Source organism: Amphiura filiformis, chromosome 14, assembly GCF_039555335.1.
Source record: "Amphiura filiformis chromosome 14, Afil_fr2py, whole genome shotgun sequence".
NCBI classification, from domain to species: Eukaryota; Metazoa; Echinodermata; class Ophiuroidea; order Amphilepidida; family Amphiuridae; genus Amphiura; species Amphiura filiformis.
Genome location: NC_092641.1, coordinates 65,854,754 through 65,881,473, shown reverse-complemented (window position 1 = coordinate 65,881,473; position 26,720 = coordinate 65,854,754). Strand labels below are relative to the sequence as shown.

Genomic DNA, 26,720 nt, shown 5'->3' with positions numbered 1-26,720 from the left:
CTGGGTAATAACAATGCATGTGTGCAAGTTGGTGTTACTGTCCTACGTTATTTGTGGGAGAAGTAGCATTCAAGTTGAAATCACTTTTTGACCCCTGTGACCCCTACGTGACCTTTGACCCCACGAGTTTCATGTGACATGTAGGGGCATGGTCAGTGATGATTGTGACCAAGTTAGGTCAAAATCGGTCTAAGCATGTCAGTGCTAGAGCAAATGTAATGGTCGACAGAAGAAAGAAAGAAAGAAGAAGAAGATCCTGTAAGAAAAGACACAGCCGTTTGTCATGGCTGTGTAAAAAACCATCACGCTAACATGTAACACTCCTGACCATATATGGGAAAGAAAATTGGGCATATTATTTTTTACATTACAGCTATGACACTACAAATTGCTGTGGTTAAAGAGCCTATCATAACACACTTTTTGAAAGATGAATTTCTTTGCTGGTCTTTTTCTTTTCATTTGCACAGCAGGCATCAACAACCAAACGGTGCCATTATTTTTGACTTTACCCGTATGGAATATTCCCATTAACACTTTTTTCGTGTAATGTAGACCACGGGGTGTCAGGAAAATGCTAGCTCAAACAGAAAATATTTACCTTAGCCAAATGGCATTTGGCTATTAAAGCGTCTCTTTTTCTTAGGTTCTGATTCTTTCTTTCTTTCTTCTACCAATCGTATAATGAGGCATCGTAGTATGCGTTTGTCCATTTTGATGAAATTTGGTTATTATGACCGGGGGGGGGGGGGGTTGCCACAAATGTCACGTGAAAATGTCTGGTGGAAATGTCATGTCAAGGTCATTATATGGCCCAAAACGTGTTTTTCACTTAAAATGCAACTCCTTCTCCATATTACATAGCACCGTGACATCACTTGCACACATGCATCATCTAAGGCCAGTGTCTAGTCTAAAAATTGGGGTCAAAGGTCATTTAGGGGTCATTTTTGGTATGTAACGAAATACTTTAAATCGACCATATATGCTTTCTGCCATGTTGACCATAGTGGTCAATATGACCATTGGGGGTGCCACAAATGTCACATGATCATTTCCGGTCAAAGGTCATCCACTTCTGGTCAATGGCCAAAAACGTGATTTTTACTGAAAATGCTATTCCTCCCACATATTACATAGCAGTGTGACATCACTTGCACACATGCATCATCTATAGCCAGTGTCTAAAAGTTGTAAAAAGAATTGGGGTCAAAGGTCATTTACGGGTCATTTCCTTTATGTAAGTAAATAAAAATCAGCCATCGTAGTCATATGCTTTCAGCCATGTTGACCACAATTGGTCACTAGGACCATTGGGTGGTGCCACAAACGTCGCGTCATCATTTTCCGGTCAAAGGTCATCCACTTGAAGATCGCAAGTCTGAACTTGAAACTGAACTTGAACATCAACAAAGCACAGAAGAAGCTAGTGATTTAGGATCTGAAGCTGACAGTGTTGAAGACAATGATATTGACGCTGAAACTGAAATTGAAGTACTTACCTCAAGCCTAGATGTACAAAGAGGTTCGACCACATCACAGATAGAAGAACATGAAATTCACATGACTTCACCTGGAAGAGTGGAGACCGAGAGCAATGAGGTGTCGGACATATCTGCTGTGTCAATGTCACCCAAAGAGAACAATAAGAGGAAGCAGAAATCAAAGTCACCTCAACGCTCTAGAAGATCAAGACAAAAGAAGAAATAAATCACCTTGACTGTATATCATAATGTCACTTCACCTTATATCTCTAAATGTGAGGGGTTTCAGGAACAAAATCAAAAGACAAAGTGTTATTAAATGGATAAATAATCAGAATGCATGTATTGTGTTTTTGCAAGAAACATTCTTAGATGATAAAATTAATAATCATTTAGAACAAGAATGGGGCGGAAAGTAATAAGTACATATGGGTCGTTACATAGTAGAGGTGTATCTATTTTGTTTAAAAAGGGTCTTGATATAGAAATTGTAAATTATCACAAATCTGAAGATGGGTGAAGACTTCTTGTCAATGTAAACATGGGTAATGATAAGTATACTTTTGTGAATGTTTATGCACCTACTGTAGCATCTCAAAGAGAAATATTTTATAGAAAAATAGGTGGATAAGGAAAAATGCAAAATATAATGTTGTTATTGGAGGTGACCATAATTGTGTACAAGACTCAAAATTGGATACATTAAATGTTAAAAGTAAATACAGTGAATGTAAACAACTTTTAAAGATGCAAAAAACCTTAAACTGTATTGATATATGGCGGCAAAAAAATCCAGAAAAAAGACACTTTACTTGGCGAAATATACCACTCAAAAAAGCCTCAAGACTTGATTACTGGTTTTATACAACAAAATGTAAAAGATTTCGTTCAGTCTGTAGACATTAGACCTGCTCCTAAAAGCGACCATAATGCAATATCTCTCAAATTGAATTTGTTACGACAGAAACACGGACCCGGATATTGGAAATTTAACTCGTCATTAATACAAGACCCCGTGTATAAAGAGAAATTGAAAGGTGTTATCAAAGGTGCAAAAACAGAGGGTGAAAAATGTAAATTATCAAAACAATTGAAATGGGAGTTGTGTAAAATAAGAATTCGCTCATCATACAGTATTGACTATTGTAAGACTAAAGCAAAACTTCAAAAACAAAATTATTGAGACTCCAATCCACTGTTGAGCAATGTGAAAATGAATTAAATTCAAACATTCAAAGCACCAGAAATACAAATGAATATAATAAGAATAAGGAAAAACTTGAAAAATATTACCTGCAAAAAACAAAAGGGCTATTATTCGGTCACGGGTTAAATAGTATGAAGAAGAGGAAAGGAACACGAAGTATTTCACAAGCTTAGAAAAAAGTAGAAGTGTTCAAAAGTGTATAAGTGAACTCAAAATAAAAAATGGTAAAACAGTAACTGGTGTAAATCCAATCCTAAAGGAAGTCACAAAGTACTATTCTGACTTGTATACATCAGAAGATATTGACCCAAATGATATGGATTTGTATATAAATGATTGTCATGTAAACACTTTAGAAAGAGATGACTCTGTACTTTGTGAAGGTGAATTAACAATTGATGAGTGTACAGACCAGTGAAACGTCTCAAAATCAATAAGACTCCGGGTTCTGACGGATTGACTCCAGAATTTTATAAAACATTTTGGGATGACATTAAATACATGCTTGTTTAATGCAATCAATGAAGGTTTTCAAGAGGGACAACTGTCGTATACACAGCGTAAAGGAGTAATAACCTTACTGTACAAAAAGGGTGATAGATCGAATTTAGATAATTGGCGTCCTATCTCATTGCTCAATTATGACTATAAAATATGTACGATGGCTCTAGCACTGAGATAACACAAAGTTCTTGATAAAGTAATAAATCCGGAGCAAACAGGGTATGTGAAGGGTCGTTTTAGTGGCCAAAATATTCGTCTGATAGAAGATGCGATAGAATTTTGTACGAATAATAAACAGGAGGGTGCAGTATTATTTGTTGACTTTCGAAAATACCGTTTATTGATAAATGTTTAATCAAAATGGGTTTTGGTGAACAGTTCCGAAAATGGGTATCTACTCTATATTGTAACATTAATAGTTGTGTTTCTGTAAATGGATGGTTATCCGAATCTTTTACAATCAGCAGAGGTATTAGGGAAGGATGTCCTCTCTCGGCCCTTTTATTCATAATAGCGGTAGAATTTTTATCTGGGGATATTAAACAAAACCAGCAAATACAGGGTATTGAAATTGGAAATGAGTCTGATTTAGAGATTAAGTTAGTCCAATTGGCTGACGATACTACTTTACTTGTCAGAAATGAAACATCAGTTGTGAAAGCATTGGAAGCAATTGACAAATTTAGTGATTCTGCGGGAATTAGGCTTAACAAAAACAAAACAGAAGGTATTTGGTTGGGAGACAGTCCCCCTAACATCTATCTACTATACTAAAATAACCAGCGAAGTCCGTGTGTGTGGTTGTCTGTGTGTCTGTGTGTCCGGCTATCGTTTACGCCGTGCTGGGGACGCATCAATCGAAATTCGGTTATGGATAGGTGGCGAGAAAAGCATGTTGACCGGGTGGTTTTGAAGGTCATCGGAGGTCAAGGTCAAAGGTCAAAATTTCAAACTTTGTCCAATCGGGCCCAAACTTGTACTAATAAAATAATGAGCTCTGTGTGTCTGTCCGGCAATGCGTTTACGCCGCCGATGCATCGTTCAATATTTCGGACATAGATGGGTACCGTGCAGGGGCGCTGTTTATCGGGTAGTTTTGAAGGTCATCGGAGGTCAAGGTCAAAGGTCATGGATTTCAAATTTTGTCCGATCGGGCCCAAACTTGGTGGATAGATTCCTTGATAGGAGGGGAATATATGCGCAAAATAAAATCGAGGTCAACCAAGGTCAAAGGTCATTACGGAGGGGTCAAATTTCAAACTTTGTCCGATCGGGCTCAAACTTGGTGTGTGGAATCCTTCGTATGAGAGGAGCATGAAAAACATTATATGGAGGTCATCCGAGGTCAAAGGTCAAAGGTCATGGATTTCAAACTTTGTCCTATCGGGCTCAAACTTGGTGGGTGGAATCCTTGATACTGAAGGAATATATGCCCAAAACAAAATTGAGGTCAACCGAGGTCAAAGGTCATGTAGGGGCTAAATTTAAACTTTGCCCTATTGGGTGGAATCCTTCGTATGAGGGGAGCATGAAAGAAATGACACCGAGGTCTTAGGTCATCAAACAGTATCGCTATCATGCCAGTGCTCTCACACAGCATCAGGGCTCTCACAGCTGCAGGTGCACTAGTTCCTCAAACAACTATCTCGTGGTCAACACAACCTATTAAAAGTCTAGGTATGTATTTTGGAAGGCCAAAATAAGATATAGTGAAACCAATATATTTACTCCTATACCACTGCTCTTTATTAATGAAGTAGAAAGATTGAATGAAATAACAACAAATGCAGAAAATGTGCCAACAATTATAAAAGAAAATGTCTGGGATGAACTTAAGGGATCTAAAATAAGCGTTTATTGCGTTTCGACAGTATTTTTTGTGGGACATGAGAGCACCTCAGACCTATCGAATTGCATTCTGAATCGAAGCATGTCTTTCTGATATCAAATAATTTTCATTTTTGAAAATTACAATATAATACAAATTTTATGACAAATTATAAAAATTTGATATTTTTCAAATTTTTGATATATAACAGTCCTCGAAGTAAATTATATAATTCTAATGATATATTCTTAAAGTGTATGTAGCAGGAAGGAAAAGCCGACGGTCAATTGAAAATTTTGACCTTTCATATTGAAGATATGGATTTTTTCCCAAAAAGACCTACTTTTTTTTTTTTTTGGTGTTTTGGGAAAAAATCCATATCTTCAATCGAAAGGTCAAAATTTTCAATTGATCGTCGGCTTTTCATCCCACCTACATACACTTTAAGTATAAATCATCAGATTTATAAAGTTTACTTCAAGTACTGTTAAATATCAAAATATCAATTTTATTGATTTGCCATAAAATGTGTATAAATTGCGAATTTCAAAAATCAAAATTATTTGATATCAGAATGACATTCTTCATTATTCAGAATGCAATTCGATATGTCTGATGTGCTCTAATGTCCCAAAATAAATACTGTCCAAACGTTCATACCCCAGCCCTTAAGGTTCATTTGAATATACAGTACTAGTTATACATAATGTTTTGATAATGTTAATTTACATGTCGTGGCTTTTGAGCTGCAATATTGTGGAATAGCAAGTTTTTGAGCTTGATATTATAAACTAAATAAAATAAAGGCGTTTCGCCAACTTCACTGAGGTGTAAAGAAAAAAAATCCACTTGCGGTCAATGGCCAAAAACGTGATTTTTACTGATATTACATAGCACCGTGACATCACTTGCACACTTGCATCATCTGTAGCCAGTGTCTAAAAGTTGTACACAGCTTTGGGGTCAAAGGTCATTTAGGGGTCATTTCCGGTATGTAACCAATACCTTAAATTGGCCATCGTAGCCATATGCTTTCTGCCATGTTGACCATAGTTGGTCACTAGGACCATTGGGTGGTGCCACAAATGTCACATGATCATTTCCGGTCAAAGGTCATCCACTTGCGTTCAATGGCCAAAAGCATGATTTTTACTAAAAATGCTATTCCTCCTACATTACATAGCACTGTGACATCACTTGGACACATGCATCATCTATAGCCAGTGTCTAAAAGTTGTAAAATGAATTGAGGTCAAAGGTCATTTACTTCCGGTCAATGGCCAAAAACGTGATTTTCACCAGACGATGGTGGACTACATTATTCACTGTGGCAACAGCCAATATCGTAAACAAAGCGGACAATATGGCGGCAACACTGCCTGGACATTGGACGCCCGTGCTGAGTTGTGTTTTTAGCTCTATTGGCCCGTGACAGAAAAAAAAATGCACAAAATATATTTCTCAGTGAATGTATAAATTTTCACATAAAAATAAATATTTTTGGATTCAAAATAAATGTGAAGAAAAAAAAAAAAATTATAGCGGGAGTGAGCGGGACTCGATCTCGGGACCCTATGCACCGCAGGCGAGACCCGTTACCATTAGACCAAGCGAACCGTGATACACAATGGGGAAATTTTAGGTATATATCATAAACATACCGTCGTTATTCATACAAAACATTCAAAAAACAGTACTTACAATGAGGTTCACTGGCGAACCTCAGCGGATTTAGACTGATAAAATAGTGCTTAATAACATACGTACAGTTTTGGAATAATTTGAGACATTTTTTGTGTTTACGTGTAAAACCAATGACAACGTCAAAATTCAGCCAATCTTGGCCGGCCCCCCCTGATTTTCACTAAAATTGACTATGACCCCCTCCCCTATGAAATATTTGCACACATACGAGGGGCGGTCAATAAGTTCATAGAACAAGGTACTTGAAAGAGTACTACAATCCCCGAAATATGTCCTTGAAACGTTTTAGGCATCTTGAATGAAATCAAAAGTGTATTTTTAATGTGGATAAAAATGTTCAAAATTTGGAATTAGAAGAAAGCTGGATGGGCCATCAATTAACACTTTTCCCTTCCCCACCCCCCATCATTCAATATCATTTCAACATTGCGGGGAGTGGGGGACTTATTTTCCCTAAAGGCGCTTTAATGTTTCAAGACATATTTGGGATTGTCTGAGGCAATCGCTAAAATTAACATCTGATTTTAAACTTTTGGCTGTAACTTTGAAACTACTTGATAGAATTACTCCAAATTTATATCGCCCTGCACTACAAGCAGGTTGCACCCATCACCTGTGTATGTCTACAATCATAGATTGAATACAATAGCGCTCTTTTCAAACATACTAATCTTACAGATGTGAGTGATCAGCATGATATAGTTCAATGCATAGGTATCGCGTGAGCGCTGCAGTGCAGGGCAATATAGTCAAAAACAACCTTTTCACCTTTTTTCAGACCAATGCCCTCCCCCAAAGCAAAAAACAAAAACAAAACGAACCAATAAAAAACTCGCATTAGTACACTCATGAAGTAGGCCTACTCATGCAGAGATATCTTTAAAATTGATCATTTTATTTGCGTGAAATGGTAAAGTGCGATTGTAAATAAATCGTCCCATTGAATCACAGTGATTTGACGGTTTACCATAGTCTAATACTGAATATTAATACAAGGGGTTTCTTTAATTTAGAAATGGTAAACCGTTGACAAAATTCATAATTTAGGCCGATTTGGTGTCAACTTTTATTTGTAAAGTGTTTTGTTTGAAAGCTTGTTAAAAACTACATCTAATTTTACTATTTTACGTTTTGTTAGCTCTAACATTATTTACATTTTACTGATTTTAGCAAATGTAAATCGTCTGTCGAGATTTACCATTTTCATAATCACGAGAATGCAATGCGCACCCATATATCACGGAATCCCGTAATTATTTCAACATGACAGCGTGGTGTAATGGACAGTACTTCAGACGGTGAAATGAAAGGCTAGTAGTTCGAGCCCCAACAGTTTCACCTTTTTTTTACAATCGCGAGTGTTCTGTTTTTGGTCAGTTCTTCTTTCTTTCTTTCAAACTTTTAACGAGCCATCGTAGCCATATGCATTAAGCCAATGTGACCATATTTGGTCACAAGGACCATTGGGTGGGGGCACAAATGTTACATGACCAACTCGGGGTCAAAGGTCATCCAAAGGTCATTTTGGCCAAAATGTGATTTTCACTAAAAATGCTTCTTCTTCCATAAATTACATAAGACAATGTCGTCACTTGCATACCGGTACCTGCATCGCCTTTAGCCAGTGTCTAAAAGTTGTACAAAGAATTGGGGTCAAAGGTCATTAAGGGGGTAAAATGTTACAATTGCATTATCTCAACATCCATAAGGGGTATGGGGCTGAAACTCAGTGACAACAAATCTCATGACCAGGGGAACATTTTACAGGGGTCAGGTCAAAGGTCATACAGAGGTCAAATTTAAGAAATGCATTTTCTGTACATCTGTAATGGGTACGGGACTCAAACTCTGTGACAACAAACTTAATGACCAGGGGAATTTTTTGGAACACTTTGCAGGGGTCAGGTCAAAGGTTATCTGGGGTAAACTCTTATAATTTCCTTAATTTCCTTTTCTGGACATCTGTAAGGGGTATATGGGGCTCAAACTCAGTGACAAATCTCATGACCAGGGGAACATTTTGCAGGGGTCAGGTCAAAGGTCAAATTTTAGAAATGCATTTTTTGGACATCTGTAAGGGGTACGAGGCTCAAACTCTATGACAACAAACTTAATGACCAGGGGAATATGTTGGAACGCTTTGTATGGTTCAGGTCAAAGGTTATCTGGGGTCAAATCATATACTGTAATCTGTAAGGGGTATGGGTGACAACAAATCTCGTGACTCTGGAAACATTAAGGTCAAAGGTCAGGTCAAACGGCCATTAAAGGGTTACATGCCTTGCGATTGTCTGCGCTCTGTGAGCGCAAATTGTCTCTAGTTTTTTTGTCTTTTTTGTGTGACTTATTCAAACCAGTGAACTTTTCTTCTGTATTCATGACAATTGACATTGTGAAACACGAAATAAGTTTTAAGATCCTAATTTATCTATGGCATGATAATTGATTGATTTAAAAAAAAAATTGTAATAAAGACACAAATAGATCCGGACATCTTTAAAGGTTATGAATATGGGCACTATAGCAATTGAATATATGAATACAAAAGCCACCTAAGTCCATACTTAAACCAAATTGAGTTAAGCATGGGAAAGTGTTGCTTTACATAGGCCTGTCATATGAATAAAAGAACAACTCAAATTCATCCTCTGTGTCTATTGAGCATGTGAAAAATAGCATGTATGAAAGAATCACCCAATTCCATGATTTGAGTCTTGTAACACATTGATTAAAACCCAGTATGTATAAAAGTCCACTTGTAACACATTCATTGCTAGAGAGTGACTTTTGACAAAAATGGGTTTAATAAAAGAAAGTGTGTGGTTTATATTACATGGCAGAATGCTTATCAACATTATACATACCTGTGCGCTTTATTTTGTATTATCTTACTAGTGGTAATCTCATTATAACATTGTTGTCTTTGTATATGATTAAAAAAACCACCTAAGTCCAAAATTTAAAATGAACCCCACGAAGTCCCTGAAATGCTAATCGTCATACCTAATACAGGTTAATCCACTCATTTGCACGTAAAACTTACCATATTGACCAGGTAAATCTAACTGAAGGAATTAAAATGATACACAGGTTTTCTCTCAAAATCACTTCCCATGGACTTAGGTGGCTTTTGTATTCATGTATTCAATTGTAAGATAAACTATTCTTCTGTATTCATGACAATTGACATTGTGAAACACGAAAATATGTTTTAAAGCCCTAATTTATCTATGGCATGATAATTGATTGGTTTGTTTTAATTGTAATAAAGACACACATAGATCCGGACCAGGGTTCGGTTTTACCTGTTTTTTGCCGTTGCCAGTGGCAAAAACTGGCAAAAACCTGTTTTTGCCAGTTTTTTGCCCGGTTTAAATTGTTGCATCTGTGTTTTCTTTCTCTTCTTCAGGCACACCAGTCACCAGAACGCAATTTCTGCGAGTGTATTGTTGCAGATCTTCCACTGCTTTTGATCTTGAGTGCAGCTGATTCGTTAAGTCGATCTGCCCTTAACATTTCATCTTTCTTGCGTTCATGTTCAAGTTTTTCTTGCTTACAAAAGAGGTCGTGGTCCCCTCTCAATTTCTGCAAGTCCTCCTTCAAGTCGTCCACCTCAGTCCTGAGTGCATTCACATCACTTACTAGGGTTTTCATTTTCTCTTGCACTGCCTCCTGCATTAAGTTCTCCAAGGAATTTAGTTTGATGCACTCTTTCTAAAGCCGTGTGATCTAGTGTGATTTGCAGGTCTTGATTCATCGATGTAATTTTGGGTGTGCCAAGTATCATGATATTTGTTTTGGTAGCATTAATTTGCAATTTATTAGCTTTAAACCAATTCATGGTTGTTTGATGTATATAGAATTGGCTTCATTATTAACTAAATGCAAACTATAGATGGCGCTATTTATCATAAATCATATTTCTTTATAATTTTTGCAAGGGGTAGGTGATTAATACTGTCATTAAAACAGCTGGAATAGGTGAAACAAGCAACAAGGAAATTTTATAAACATATTTTATTAAAGAATAAAAGGAATTTTCGAATAGGCCTAAGCATTTGTAACTTATCTTTATATTTATATGTTTTGAATATTTGAAATTTTTTGTCATTTGGAGATTGAATGTATTGTTTATATTTAACATATTCTTTTTATTAATACTTTTTAACAATCCCTTCGTAATCCATGGCGATATTGGTTCTTTTTTCCCATTACCAGTACATTTCTTTAGCGGAATACATTCATCGTAAATCGTATTAAAGGTGTCAATGAATTTATTATAGTCATCATTTGCATCAATATATTATCAAGAATTTTACCCCATTTAACGTTGGATAGTCTTGTTTTAAATTGAGCAATATTCTTACTATTGTGATTTCTTTTGTAGATTACGTCATTCCCTTTACACGTTCGATTTTATACTTCGAGGTTGGTCGATAAAGTAGTTGGAAAGTGGTCGCTTATGTCAGTAACCATAATTGTTGATTTGATAATATTGTCATTCCCCTGCGTTTGCACAGCATCGGTCATCGCCCGTTTTTACGAGCCCTTTCCAATTAAGAGTTGACGGAGAAGAGCTTGAGTCTTGTACTACTATCCCAGATGACCACTGGCACTGACAGCATCATAGCTAGGTAGGGGGAGGCCATAAGAGTACATGAGAGTTAGGACCGAGTTTCTCATTGATCGCAGCATACGGTCCGAGACTGATAGTCTGATCTTAAAAACTCTTCGTACCGATTCAGAAAAAAAAGAAACCAAATATATTTCCCCTTGCAATATGTACATTTCAAATGAATGTAAATAATTTTGGGTTTAAAAAATGGAGCAGAAAAAAAAACTATCACTACCGGGATTTGAACCGGGTACCTCTGGGTCAATAATCGACGCTCTAACCAACTGCGCCATACTAAAAAAGCTTATTTCCAAAATTTCAGTTGATTCCGATTTTGCGTTTGCGAGTTATGCATGATTATGTATTACACTGCTCCATTATAGACAATGAGTAGTAATTTCGTTCTGGTGCACCAGAACGAAATTCAAATTGGCGATATTTTTGCTAAACGAATTTATCTGCAAAAAATATTTGGTACATAAACATTATGTAGCCAGAGGTATCCAGTGGTGTAAAAATCTCAACTTTTTTTGGGAAAAGTGGGGGATGAGGCTGTGGATCACGAAATGCCCCTTTAAAATAGCGTTGTTGATCTGAAGTCTCTTCAGCAGTTATTGCGGTTCGCTCTTTTCATACAATGTGAATGACGCGAAACCAAACTAGCTGTTGAGGAGACTATAATTATCTACGATAAGCCTGTCCAGAATTCCAGAAATTGGTAGCCACCAAGGGAGGTACATGTATATATGAGCATGAATTCTCCGATTTCTCCAGAAATACATCGACTTGGAGTGTCAAATTTCAGAATAGGAATAAGAAAAATGACGATCTATTTTGTGATACCAAAAACTCATTAACAATGACAAAAATCGGGGGATGATGTTGTCGATCAGGTTACGGACCTTTAACTCACTTCTTCTATTTATCTGTTCTAAATACATTATGATATTCATTTTGTTTGCAGATATGTTTTTCTTCTGTGTGCATTCAACCTATGGATTGATGTTGAGTACTGTGTTTTGATAGAAGTATGCCACGCTATATGCCAAGGATGAAAACTGGGTGCCTGATTTTAATTATTCTTTCTGCATTATCAACATGTAAGTCAATCTATTTCGTCTACTTTTTTTTACATGCACAGTAACGCTTGTGTTCGAGCACAGATATTGGTTAAAGTTTGGGTAAAGTTTTACACTACTGTCTGTTCAATTAGCTTAGATTCTTGAATTTTTAAGATATTTGAAAAAATAAAAACTTGTGGCCAAAGTCATCAAAGAAAAGTGTTAGCACAGTCTTAGACCTACATGTAACGTGATTTATACTTTTCAAATTCCAAAGTTTAATTTAAAACCCCATTTCTTTTCAATTTTGCCTCATTTTAGGCAGTTACTTGGGTCCACCGAAAGGGTTCGCGACCTTTTTACAAATCGAGTGGGACGGTCCATTCTCAACTTAGGGCATAGACCCTATCCAATTTAGCAAAACAATCTGTCCAACAATCTGTCCTGCCATTTCAATTGTTATACCGTTCCGGTTATTGGATAGGTTCTATAGGTGATGATGGTCCACCGGTTACGTTTTATGCATAACATTATTCTGAGCATTATATTTTCCTAAACAATGACATTAAAATTATGGATTTGTTCTTATTTCAACTGGTTTACAATGTAAATTGAGTTTTGTTTAATACCACAATTCCTTCCCAGGAATATCAGCATTCGCTTGACATTTTCAGATACAGTTTTTTTTTTGTAACCTGATTGTTTTAAATAATATTTTCTTGTACAAAAGTTCTTTTGGTTCACAGTTTTGTCAGTTTGTTTCAACAAACAAAACGAAATAACAAATTGAAAATAAATGTGTAGCTTTATAATAGGCCTATAGGCCTACACCTTCTCAGACCCATTCTCCGACCCATTCGCAACAATAAATAAATAAATAAATAAATAAATAAATAAATAAATAAATAAATAAATAAATAAATAAATAAATAAATAAATAAATAAATAAATAAATAAATAAATAAATAAATAAATAAATAAATAAATAAATAAATAAATAAATACATAAAGGCATTATAAATATAAGCTGGGCCTATTTTAGAAAATCTTAGTTCATAAATAATAACGTAATGTGGGGTTTCAACACAAATTAGGCATACTGGCCAATACTTTGCTGGACAATACTTCCTGATGCGGATGGTCGAATAAATACTATCGTCCCCATTGCTCTAAATGGATTGATTCAAAAAAGTTTATGGTACCCGACGTTCTACGGCTTTTTGTAAAAATATCGCGGGAAAGACCAAAATTGAAAAGAAATGGGGTTTTAAATTGAACTTTAGAATTTGAAAAGTATAAATCACGTTAGGTCTAAGGCTGTGCTAACACTTTTCTTTGATGACTTTGACCACGATTTTTTATTTTTTCAAATATCTTAAAAATTCAAGAATCTAAGCTAATTGAACAGACAGTAATAACCAATTACTGAGAATGCTAGTCTCCTGCTGGCTATTGTTAATACAAGGCCCACTCAAGTCATTTGTGTGTATCCATATCAAAACGATGCAATTGTCGGCTGCTACATGTACATGTACATGTTTCTCTTTTCGCGTCTGGCCCCAAGGGTAAAATCAAATCAGAGAAAACACCTGTCACTGCTCCACCAGCATATTACTATTTCACTCTGTGAAGCTCCTCGAATTACTGCTTTATGGGTCTAACCTCCTTGAATTCCTGTGTTTGTAAACACTCAAATCCTGGTTTCCCACGCGGTGCACACACGCATTGGCCGCGAGTCTCATGCCAGGGTAGTATAATCTCACTCCTAGGTAGTAAATCTCACAAAAGCGCTGGAAAATGAGTAAAATCTCACGCATCATCAAAATAATTTGTTGCTCCTACACCCCCCCCCCCCCAATATGAACATTGTAGTAGACAAATCCCGGTACGGCTCTGTCTCACGCCAAGCAATTCCAAAAAGTTGACAGCCCTGATCAGGAAGTCAATGTGCTTTACAGTTTGTGTTAACAAGTTAATTTCCATTTTGGGTTGTCCGATGTTCATTGTGGTTGTCCTGGACAACCATTTATTTCGAACGCTGGACATAACTTAAGTGCATCTTATATCTCTAATACAACTATAATTGTCCAGACGTCAAAACTTTCTTATCATTTTTATATTTAATTACCACCAACTACATTTAGTTTTATATGTCGACTAATAAAATGCCATGAGAGTACATAATTATACTAGTATTTGATTCCTGATTCTTCAAGTCTGTTTCCATGCTTGCAACACACCCAATCTTCTCTCTGGACCAGACGCATCCCTTTTTAAAGGGATTTTTATTTTAAGATACAAGGTTTGAAGTTTGCCATATTTTCACAATTATGTGTACAACCTCGTGGGGCTCACCCGCCCGGCTCCTCCATTGCCACATCTTACATGTATATATTGAAGTATAAATATCAAATTAGTTGTCCAATTGACTTGTGGTTTTTTGTATTTGACAAAGAACATAATTATCTACAAAATGACACCAAACTTTTTACAATAGGTATTATACTTTTAGAATAAACCAAACTTGAAGTGTGAAGAAAGCATTTTCATGTTACGGCTCATCCATTTTTGGGTGATCAATTTGTGACATGCGACCATGACCATTGACTATGGCGTTCCCCAAGGCTCTGTCATCTGACCCAGTGCTTTCTCAATATACACATTACCACTTGGTGACATTAAACAAAGCCATGGCCTTGATTACCATTGCAATGCGAACGATACCCAGATATATATTTCTGTAGACCCTGACCATGCAAAGTACTATAGCGTTGATATGTTGGTGCTATCAATCGCTTGGAAACATGTATTGATGAGGTAAAATTGTGGATGTCACATAACTACTTGAAACTAAATGATGACAAAACAGAGTTCATGGTTATTGGCTTAAAATATCAAACTGCAAAAGTCCATGTTGCACATATCAGGGTAGGAAATGCTAATGTTGATCCCATCATCAGAGGTTCGAAACCTGGGGTGTTATATTTGACTCATCCCTTTCTATGGAGCAGAATGCGTCCGTTAGAAACATAGGTCGTATTCATAGACATGTAAACATGGAGACTGTCGAAATGATGGTACAATGTACATGCCTTCATGACATCCAAGATAGACATTGACAACTCTGTTGCAGGGCATCACAAAGACCCAGCTGCACCGACAGAGAATTCAAAACATTGCTGCTAGACTTATAACATGTACATTGTATACACAAAACCACATGTGCACATTACACCTGTTTTTAATATGACTTGCATTGGCTACCAGTTGAACAAAGAATTTTGTATATATCAGCTCCAGCATATTTAAATGAACTTTTAGAACTGTATTCACCAGCTCGTAACCTCCGTTCTGCTACAAAAGGACTTCTTCAAGAAACAGTTGCCAGAAACCAGTGGGGCAGCAGATCATTTCATGTTTCAACTGCAAACACTATACACTTGCAATACATGCTTTGAGATATGTGTTTATAAAGAAAATGGTTGTTATACGTTCAGACCAATTCATGGTATGTTACAGATATTAGATGATATAAGCCTGCTTGATAGCTAGGGCTACATAGTAAAACATTCCATTCCAGCCGTTTGGCCCGCGGTTCCATCTCAATTTTAATTGACCAGGGGACACTTTTCTCACAAAACTGGTCCCCTGGATAGTGAACCAAAAATATCAAATTACAAGCAAATAGTGCTTATTTAACTCATCCAGCACATCTTTATTTTTATTGGCCAATTGGAAATGGACCCTGGTTCTTCCAAATCTTGGTAAATCATAGGGGCCACTTTTTTTGCCAAAGTGGCCCCTGGTTCAAGTTCAAGCTCTCTTATTTTCACCCTTGAATGTGACCAGTTTTACTCTAAGTGAGTTTAGTTTTTTGAAAGTGTATATCTAAAAACCAGCTCTTGGACAGCAACAAAAAACAGACATAGTTTTGTAGAACTTTATTGCATCCGTAATTTTTTTTCATTGTTTCCCATTCTTTTTTTCAGCTGGAAGAGCACAGCTTGTTGTTGAGGTGATAGCCCCAGATGCATTGGCTGGAGCAGAAGCTGTGTGGTCTTGCAAATTTGAACATACTGGTATTGCAGATGTCAAAACTGTATATTGGAAAGTAGGAGATAAGCCAAATTTAGAAACCCTTATATATTATAGATTTGGAGTAATTGATGGCGATCAGAAAGACAGACTTCAAATGAGCAACACTACCTTTGATCTTACCATACCAATTGTTGAATATCCATTGGATGAAAACAGGTATTGGTGTTCTGCTTCAACAACTTCAGGTGGATCTAATGATGATGATGCCATAACATTTGTGTCAGGTAGGTAAAGTTATTTTTTTTTATTAATGGCATCTTTATAGAGGGTAGCCCAGATCAGTGAACAAAGCACTGCTTTCCACTGGGGCCCTCTTTACATATTAAAATAATACACAGATATACAAAGTTATAAAAAATATACAAATATTGAAAAATAAAATGTCCTTAGTCTTAAATTACAAAGCACTTAAAATACCTAAAAACTGTATAAATTGCACTTTTGTAAATTGCATGCATGTGCATATCAATAAAATAAAGTCTGCACAATAAGCAGCATAGCTGCTACACAAATACACGCCATATTGCTCCAGAACCAAATATCTGCTCCCACAATAACCCAACATAAAAAGGAAGGACGATCCACCCACGCGCACTCTGATGCCCAATCTATCCAACTTGGTTCAACATCAACAACACAGTAATGCCTCGATAGAAAAATACCCGAACTCAAAAGCTGCAGCTATCCGTATGTCCTGTATGATATTCAACCTTTTTTTAATTTTTTTGATAATGAGTGTCATCTCCGGGTGGGGAAATATTTTTTATTATATTCCTTATTAATATTCTCTTTCATGCGACATTACTCGGGAGGTCATACCTTCTTGCAGTTCTTGGTATTTCAAGATATGTCCATTAAAACAAGACAAAAAGGTTGCTGAGTGCAACAACAAGGAAGTAAGAAAGTGAGATACATGTATAATATAGGCTGAGACCATTTCATGGTTCAGCAAAAAGCATGGAGGTTATTTCAACTTGCAATATAATATTTTTTGTTGAGTGATAAAATCATCATATAACACTGAATTATTTCATCTGTAGGATTGTTCGTGAAAATAATCCAACTTTTGATAGACAAATCCAGAGAATAAAACTCATATAGCTTTCGATAGCAGGGTACCATATAGACTGGCCCCCAGTCTCGGTTCAGTTTCATCTCTGGATAATGTAACAATAAATAATTACATAATGCCCTATGAAAAAAATGCCAAAGTCCTGTAACCCCCCCCTTATTTTCTTCAATGCCAAAAACCCATTCCTCTTCATCCACAAATCGACGCCACTGAATACACACACAGTCATCAACCATGCAGCAATATAGAAATATACTCGTATTATAATTGAACGCGAAAGTCCATTGAGCGCTGATTCCTCGACTGGTCCAATCTGTTCGAGATCTCCCTTCCAAATAATCGTTACAAAGCATGGTGATTCCGATGTCAATTTGAGTAAGATGGTGGGTGGACATGGTGGAATTAAGTTTTCTCCACTCCCATTCATTAGGTTTGAGACCATCACAGTTGAAATCCCCTATACGAGGGGGTATCAAAAAGTTTTAGAAATCGTCCAGAAGTGAAATAGCTATATCAATGAAATTTTGTCAGTGCAATCACTGGTCTTTATGTACACTGTGGTGCAAAAATGGTCTCATAAGTATGTTTACTTTTTTTACAGGCGACGCTAGATGCTAATAACCTGCTGGCCCAGTTACTGCGCATAAACTGCAAGATTGAGAAAATTGAGGCAAGCAGCATTATTAAGATCCTGCATTTGAAGGGTTGCAGTGCCTAGAAAATCGATGATGAAATGAAAGTTATCTTCGGTGGTGATTGTGATATTGTCACTGTTGCTTTTTGGAAAATGAATTTTTATTTCATCATAGATTTTTTGGCCACTGTAACCCTTAAAATGGAACTTAATCATGCTACATGCCTCAATTTTCTCCATTTTGCTAGTTATGCGGTTACATAGGCAGGTACTGGCATCTAGCGCCTGTAAAAAAAAGTAAACATTTTATGAGACCATTTTGCATCATAGTGTACATAAGACCAGTGATTGCACTGACAAAATTTCATTGATAGAGCTCTTTCACTTCTGGGCGATTTCTAAAACTTTTTGATACCCCCTCGTACAGAGGGTTTCAGCAGATGTTCTTGACATAACACTTATACCATCAACTTCTTTAAGTACAGAATCTAGATCTTCAAAAAGTTCACAACAAACTTTTGGTCCATTGACAATACCAGCAAGGATTGTATGGGCGGGAGCATGGAAGAGTCAGTTTCACCCAAAGGGTATCGATCTTACCATGTAGAGACGGAGACAATGTGATCAAATTAGTCTCCAGTCGGTGGATGTGGGTGTGCAAGATAACTCCTCCATAGCCATCTGTCCTATCCTTGCGGTATAGATTAGTAGTTAGGAATATGAATTTCAGAGTTTGTATGGCTATCATTTAGCCAGGTTTCTGTAATTCCGAGTATGTCCGGTTCACTTTCTAAAACTATGATTTAGATTTAAAATTTTGAGTCCCTTGAGATGTTTTATATTAGTTGCTGTAAAAGAGTCATGTTGGGGTACTTCCAAATTAATAGGAACATCATCAATCTGTTGAGGAAGTTCATGCAGTAAACAACGAGGGCAAATCCAGGAGGAATTTTGAGACGACATCCATCTAAACTCGGCTGGTGAAATTCTACCGCAGGTGATGTGACACTTCCTTTTACATGTTTCACATGAGAGATGGCGATGGTTTTTAGCCACAGGGCGGTCACATTATGAAAGCCCCGCCCCAGTTTCAATTCAAATATGGTAGCACAAAGCTATGCCGCGGGATGCGACGTAAGATTGGATGGGACACTTGTCAACAACTGAGAGGTATTGAGCTCAAGTGGCACGCGTCTGATAGACCCATGGTACGCGCAATAATAAAAAGCAACCACTCGACTCGGACTTAGGCCTATTGTCCATATTGCGTATATTATCGCGAGCGGTTTGCAAATGTTTGCACATTATTTAGCTGGGGAAGACTCTTCAAATATCCCCGCGCTGCCAAGCTGCGTTGATTGGTCGGATACAATATCGTTGTTTTAGTCGCTTACACAAACGTTAATGTAGTGAAAACATGGACGTGCAGGTATATAATAGAAAGATTGCGTGACCCCAAATCGGTAAAAGTGAACTCCCACAAAATGCTGGGAACTGGAAGGCAAATTGCTTACAGATGGGAGGGTCCATGTATTGGGTTGATTTTTAATGCTATGTAATCTGCATTACCAGTCGTTCTCCATGGACCCGAGGGAGGGTCTAGGTACCATAAACCGGGGATAATTCAGCCACTTCTTCATACATTTGATTTTTTTTCTCAGAGATGACATGTCTTTTCTTTCTGCAAGTTGCATTTTTTGTTAGTGCCTTTCAGCCCCTTAACCATGAGTTTTTATCTTTGAAAAAATTAATAATATTAATTTTTTTTTTTTGATAAATGGGTGGCGAAATAACCCTGCCTTTGGTTATTTCGGCCGCATTGTGTGCCGAAATTAAAAGTTTTAAAAAAAAGTTTTGAAATAAAGAGTTTTAAAAGAGTTTTGACTCTACTTACATAGCATCTCAGAAGTTTATTATATCAACAAGGCATACATGTGAACAAGAAATTAATATAGAATGGTAAACAATTATATATATATGACAGCGTTCAAGATCTTGGCACCATATGATTGGGGGTGGGGGGTGGGTAAAAAGTGTAAAAAGTTTTTAGCGGTGAACATTTGTTTTATATATCATATTTAAGGTAAAGTTATGTGTAGATTCATTTTTATCCCCCTGGCTTTAGCAGGAGGGTATTGCGATAGTGTATTCCTTCTGTATACTGTTTATGTGTGTTCCATTTTGGTTAAGTTTTACTTTGCGCCTATTTTCACAGAGACTAGGGGTCGCACGTTCCTTAAACTTGGTGGGTGTGTGCATCTTGACCCGAGACAGAACAAGTTTGTATTGGTTATGCTGAGGTCATCTGAGGTCAAATTAGTTAAACTGTCGTATGGGCATGAAACTTGGTGGGTACAGTCAACAGTAGAGCCAAATTTTTGGAAGGTTATTTTGGGGTCACCAGATATCATCTGAAGTCAAAATAGTAAAAACTGTTGGATGGGCATGAAACTTGGTTGATACAGTCTACATTTTGAGCCAAATTTTTGGAAGGTCATTTTGGGGTCACCAGGGGTTATCTTAGGTCATATTAGTAAAAACTGTCTGATGGGCATGAAATTTGGTGGGTACAGTCAACATTTAGAGCCAATTTTTATGGTCATTTCAGGGTCACCAAGGGTCATCTGAGGTCAAATTGGTAAAAACTGTTGGATGGGCATGAAACTTGGTGGGTACAGTCTACATTTAGTGCCAAATTATTTTTTTTAGTTCGTATGGGATGGGAGATGTTCAAAGTTAGTCCAGAGAGGTGGGGGGTTGTAATCCAACTGGGTGGTGGGTGGGTGGAGTAGGTATGGGTACTAATTGGTTACATTTTACTGACTGTCCAGCCCGGGGGATTGTGTGGTTTGCGAACAGCTATTTTTTAGAACTAAAAACCTGGCATCTCAATGTATTTTTTTGAGGACAAAAATTGATTTTGGGTCTTTTTTTGCCGAAAATAGGCATTTTTAGTGACAATTTATTTTTTTCAGAGATGTCAAATATGCTATTATTTTGTCTATTAAAGGTCCGTAACCCGATCGACATTATAACCCCTTGATTTTTTTCAATGTTAATGAGTTTTTGGTATCACACAATAGATCATATTTTTGTCATTACTATCCTGAAATTTGACGATGTATTTTCTGAGAAATTAGAAAATTCATGCAAAAATAGCTTCCTTGGTGGTACTGGCATGGCTACCACTTTTGGATTTCTGGGCAGGGTTATTGCAGATGATTAAATAGTCTCCTCAACAGCTAGTTTGGTTTTGCATCATTTACATTGTTTGAAATGAGCGAACTGGTCGTGGTCACAATAACTGCTGAGGAGACTTCAAATCGATGATGGTACTATAAAGCTTTAAAAATTCCAAAATGTCTGAAGCATGGTGTGTGGCGCATAGTATTTTATGCAAGAGGTACCCGATATAATACCCGGTAGTGGTAGGTTTCTTTTTCTTAACTTTATTACATTCATTTGAAATGTACATACTATTGCAAGGGGAAATATAGTTTGTTTCCTTTTGGTTCTGAATCAGTACGAAAAAGAGTTAAAAAAATCAAAACTATTTGGTCACTATGGGCCCCTACGGACATTTGCAGCATTGTTGTCAGTACATTTCTGTTTTGCTTTCGATATTGGCTATTGAGCTTTATTGCCATTATGCCATAATTTATTAAAAGCATTGAATGGGATCCACATATTTCTTTATTTTTGTAGCAGGGGTAGAAACTTGAGGGTTTGGGTGACAATTGATTCAGAAAAAAATACAATATTCGCATCATTTTCGATTTGAAAAGGCCATATCTCCACAATGGTATGAGCTATATGGATGCTTTAAGTGTTTGTTTGCTCAGTATTTCAATAGCTAAATGGTGATATAACAAACAAGTAAGCTAGATATACAGAAAAGAAAATAACTTGCAAAATGCTACCACCCCTAAGGATTTTAAGGGCGTGAAAAAAGTCACAGATTTTGCAACAAAAAATAAGTCCTTCAAAACTGGGAGGTTTGAGGCTAAACAAAATACATGTTGCCCTTACCAATGCCTCCCTCTAGAGCAACATGTTTTTTGTTTAGCCCTTAGTATCCTCATTTTGAAGGACTTATTTTTTTTTGCACCAATTTTTGCTCAAATTTGAAGCAGAAATATGCCTGTACAGTGCTATGGGGAAATTTTCAAGTTGAATTTTATGCATTTTTCTGCCTCCGCCAGGAGGTAGTTTGATTTGAAATTGACACCTTAAATGCCGCACATTGCGCGGCATGTAGGCCGATTGTACAAATTTATATTCTGACAAGTACTCTAATTTCCGCCCAATATCGAGAGCCCAATATATATCCCCACCTCTCTGCGCCATACATAAATTCGCCTATCGCCATTTCCGAATGTTCAAAAAGGTAATCACGCTTCCTCAGCATGTGCAATAAATTAGCATTAAAATTAATCTTATTCTATAGGGATTCTAGAAACACCTAGCACGTGGCGCCAATGGTGCGGGTCTCAAGTTCATGAATTATTATGCAAACTCATACGTTGTATAATTGAAGACCGAATTAAAAAGACTAGCTTGCGTATACCATCCCGTCAACCAGCAACCAATCACGGCGCGCCTTTGTCATGACGTCAGACGCAAACTAGTCTTTTTTTAATTCGGTCTTTAATTATAGGTTGTAGCCTCAGCGCTCATCAGCAGCTTTATCGTTGAAGGCAAGATGGAAAACAGTTATGCTGTGACAATGGGAATACACATCAAACAAGGTTTAATTTCATGATTACATGAAATCTGATTATCAATGGAAAAACTTTGGCTGGAGAAGTTGAAGCTGACGTTCATGGCGACACTTTGGATGTGATAATTTGACATCATGGATTGTTTTGTGCAAAATTTGAGGTATTTTTGTGCCATTTAATACGCGGTGAGTCAGCAGGCCGACTGGCATGCATGCTAGGCTCGACTAGGCCGCATCATCGTGCATGCGGGTCTACATCATAATAATAGGTTGAAATGATGGGATTGAAAAGACCGGCTAGCTATTTGATTTCTCTGCATACGAGATGTATGTGCTGTAGTGCCGTGTTCAGCGTTACACGGCATGTCATGATCATGATGATGTTTGCAATGTATGGTATGATACGCCTAGCCGCGCCTATGGCCGGCTTCATTGCTGTACTAAAGTATTGCAATTTTATTTCGTTGATATAATTCGAAATAATTCGTTTTAAAGTATTTGCTTCCCCAATTCCCATGCGTGGTTGGTCATGTTGGTGGTATGTAGGCCTATGTCAGTTTTTTTACATTCTACTGACTACTGTTGCAATATTTTTGCATGCATACCTATGACCGTTTCAAGACTATGACTGAGAAATTTGCTTTTTGTTTATAAAATAAAATACAAGAATCATATTTCCCCACACAATAATTCTTACAAACAAGGTGTTGATATTGGCCCTTTCGATGCAAAACAAAGCACAAATGAAGGAAAGAAAACAAAACAATAATGTTTTTGATTTTTTATTCAATTACACATAGGCCTATACAAAAAAAGTAATGGCCTGTGAAAAGACTCCCCTAAATATAATAATATTAATATTATTTTAGTCCTGAATACAAAATATAATAAACAAGCCTAAAAGAATCTGATACAAAAATGTGTTACTCTGAAATGTTACAATCGTAATTTTCAGTCAAAAAATCCACAAGAAATGACTCTTGATACAACTTAGGCCTATATTTAAAAAACAGAAACGGCTGCCTGCATCTGGAACTCTTCATATCTGAAAGTTTGAAGGTCTTATTTCATACATCAGAATTATCTGCAAGATTGCAAGATGGCTTTAGGTGACCGTGGCCCTATTGGCTAATGCACAAATTTAGATTTTCTTTCTATTTAAATAATACTATAGTATGTTAAAACTTATGCCCTGTAGATTACATTCGGTTCTTGAGATATGGCCTGTCAAAATGGCGCGAAACCAAAACAAAAAATTGGGAACAACTTTCTTTTTATTTTCTATATTTTTGACAAGTCCAGTTGCCAGATGATTTTCTAATTCATGCATGAATTATGCAAAGTAAAGATTTCAGATAATCAGATACAATTAAAAGAGCTATGGTACTGAGGCATGGTAGGCCTACATGGGTAGAACACACACTATACTACAAAATTACGGTTGCGTTTGGCAAATTTCAATTTGCATAATTAATTAGGGCCACTTATTAGAAAAGTTGATTAGGGCCCTAATTAATTATGCAAATGGAAATTTGCCAAAGGCATCCATTTTATTTTGTAGCCGATCTGAACATTTTACTTTGTATAATTCTTGCATATATAATTAGAAAATAAGGCCTACCTGACAACATTGCATAACAAAAATAAAAGAAAGTTGTTGCCAACTTCTTGGTTACGTGCCATTTTGACAGGCCATATTTTTGTAACCGAATATCCGATTAAAATAAAATTTTCAGTTTTGAAATCAGGAGAGAATGGGCTCACATATTTCAATCAGACAAAAATCTATATCCAATAGCGTTACCTTAAGGTGGCTGTGTACTCTCAGACATGCATGTAGTAAAAGTGCAATAACTTTGTAATCATTCGCGCAAAACGTATAAAAGTATACATTTTTAAGAAGGCAAGACATCAATAAATCTTAATATAAATACAGATTTGGGGTAAAAACAACAATTTTGAAGAAAATCACAAAAAGTGAGTTTTTGGCAATATTTATTAGGTACATCATAACAAAAAACATTCTTTCCAAAATATTTTATTTTGTTTTTAGCTCAATCTTGAGGCTCCATTCCAAAAACTTTTTTTTAATTTTTTTGATATTGGCCTTATTTTTTGAGATATTGACCATATAAGGCATCAAAATGAACTTTTTAAAATTCAAAAACGCCTATTTGCACAAAATGATGCCCCAAATCGGAAATAGACCAAAATATAAAAAATGAGAAAACCGTTTCTTGAGTCGATCATGCTTTTTACGATGATCATATTTGCTTACCTATAGATGCTGTATTTATTGAGTTATCGTGTACCTAAATCGTCATTTTACCGAGAAAATGAACATTGAAATAATGGCAGTTGAAGTTTAAAGTGGTCACATTTTGCACTTTCATCGAATTTCACAGGAGAATGCGACAGTTTTCGTTTTTTGTAACTTATATTACGTGAACATCGGGTAAATCCACAGCCCCTTGAGAAGTTTGAGCGAAATCCATTCATAACTTGATATTTAAATCGGGGGAAAGAACTTGAAAAACCCACATTTTATCAGCTAAAACGGAGCCATTTGACCACTAGGTTTTTGTGAAATCAGTGCTTCCGTGGTGTTTCCATAAGATGTGCCGCGCAAACAGATAAGCGTCGCGTATGCGTCGCGTATTTGTGCGTTAAGAGCCAGTCTCCCTTATTATGTACCCAAATCAGGGGTTGTGATACAAAAAAATAGAATTTTCTCTAAAAAATAATTTTGGTACATATTAACACCAACAACACTCATGTAAAATATGAGCGTGCACAGCGCCCTCGTTCAGCTTAAAAAAATTCTTGAAATTTCACCCTCTCTGAGCCTTACTTGCAAATGGTAAACTTTGGAGGTGCGTAACATCATGCGCCATCATTATCCCAACCTGCATTTTGCATTTTTTTGAAGTACCAAATGGTTACATTACAAAAACCAAGAAAAAAAAATGGGATCTTGATGGCGCACAAAATCAGCAAATCCAATGATTTGATGAAAAGCGCCCTCGTGCAAACTTCAAAGCATCATAACGGGCTGCGCCATCAAGATCCCAAGTCCGAACAAGTTTGAAAGTAAAGACCTCCATGGCAAGTTTCATTTTTGAGTAAAAAAATTCTGGGATTTCGGTGGGGCACAGAGTTAACAGAGGTCAAAGGTCAAAATTTCCTATTTTAGCACATTTTTGCACGCCTGTATTATTGGGCGCCAACGTCACCTGACTCTCTGAATAGGATTTCATCAAAGAAGAGGTAATTCTCTGCAAGAACTGAAAAAATTAGCTTGGGATCTCTTGATCTTCATATTTTTCTGATTTTTTGAAAATGGACTTAGCCTCATTTTGGAGGTGAATTTGACCTCTTTTTCCCACTCGCTGCACAATGTGGGCTTTTTACTGCATCACAAGAAGATGCGCCAACAAGATCCCAATTTTATTTTTCATCGTCTAGCTTCTTTGGCGACCAGTAGACAAAAAACAAGCAACAGCTAATTGGGATCATGTGGGGGCGCACTAATATAAAAGAGGTCAAAGGTCACGCTTTGTGCCAAAGTGATGCATATTGCCTATGTGCAGCACGAAAGTGGAACTTTGACCCGCAATAAAAATGTGCGCCAACAAGATCCCATCTTACTTTTTGGATGATTGGATAAAGGGGCTTATGTATAACTGATAACAAGTAAAAAAAAAAGTGGGATCATGTGGGCGCACTAATTCAATAGAGGTCAAAGTTCATACTTTGTGCCGAATTGGCATTACATTGCCTATGTGCAGCACAA

At 36.7% G+C, this 26,720-nt stretch overlaps 1 protein-coding gene across 1 annotated transcript in view; it reads left to right on the top strand.

Moving 5' to 3' along the window:
- Positions 1–26,720, top strand: part of LOC140170453 (uncharacterized) — a 90,358-nt gene that overhangs the window by 31,268 nt on the left and 32,370 nt on the right. Inside the window, exons 2-3 of the mRNA XM_072193820.1 lie at positions 12,307–12,442; positions 16,393–16,725. Of these exons, the coding sequence (XP_072049921.1) occupies positions 12,373–12,442; positions 16,393–16,725 (403 nt within the window). The 5' untranslated portion in view covers positions 12,307–12,372. The remainder of the gene's footprint in view (positions 1–12,306; positions 12,443–16,392; positions 16,726–26,720) is intronic.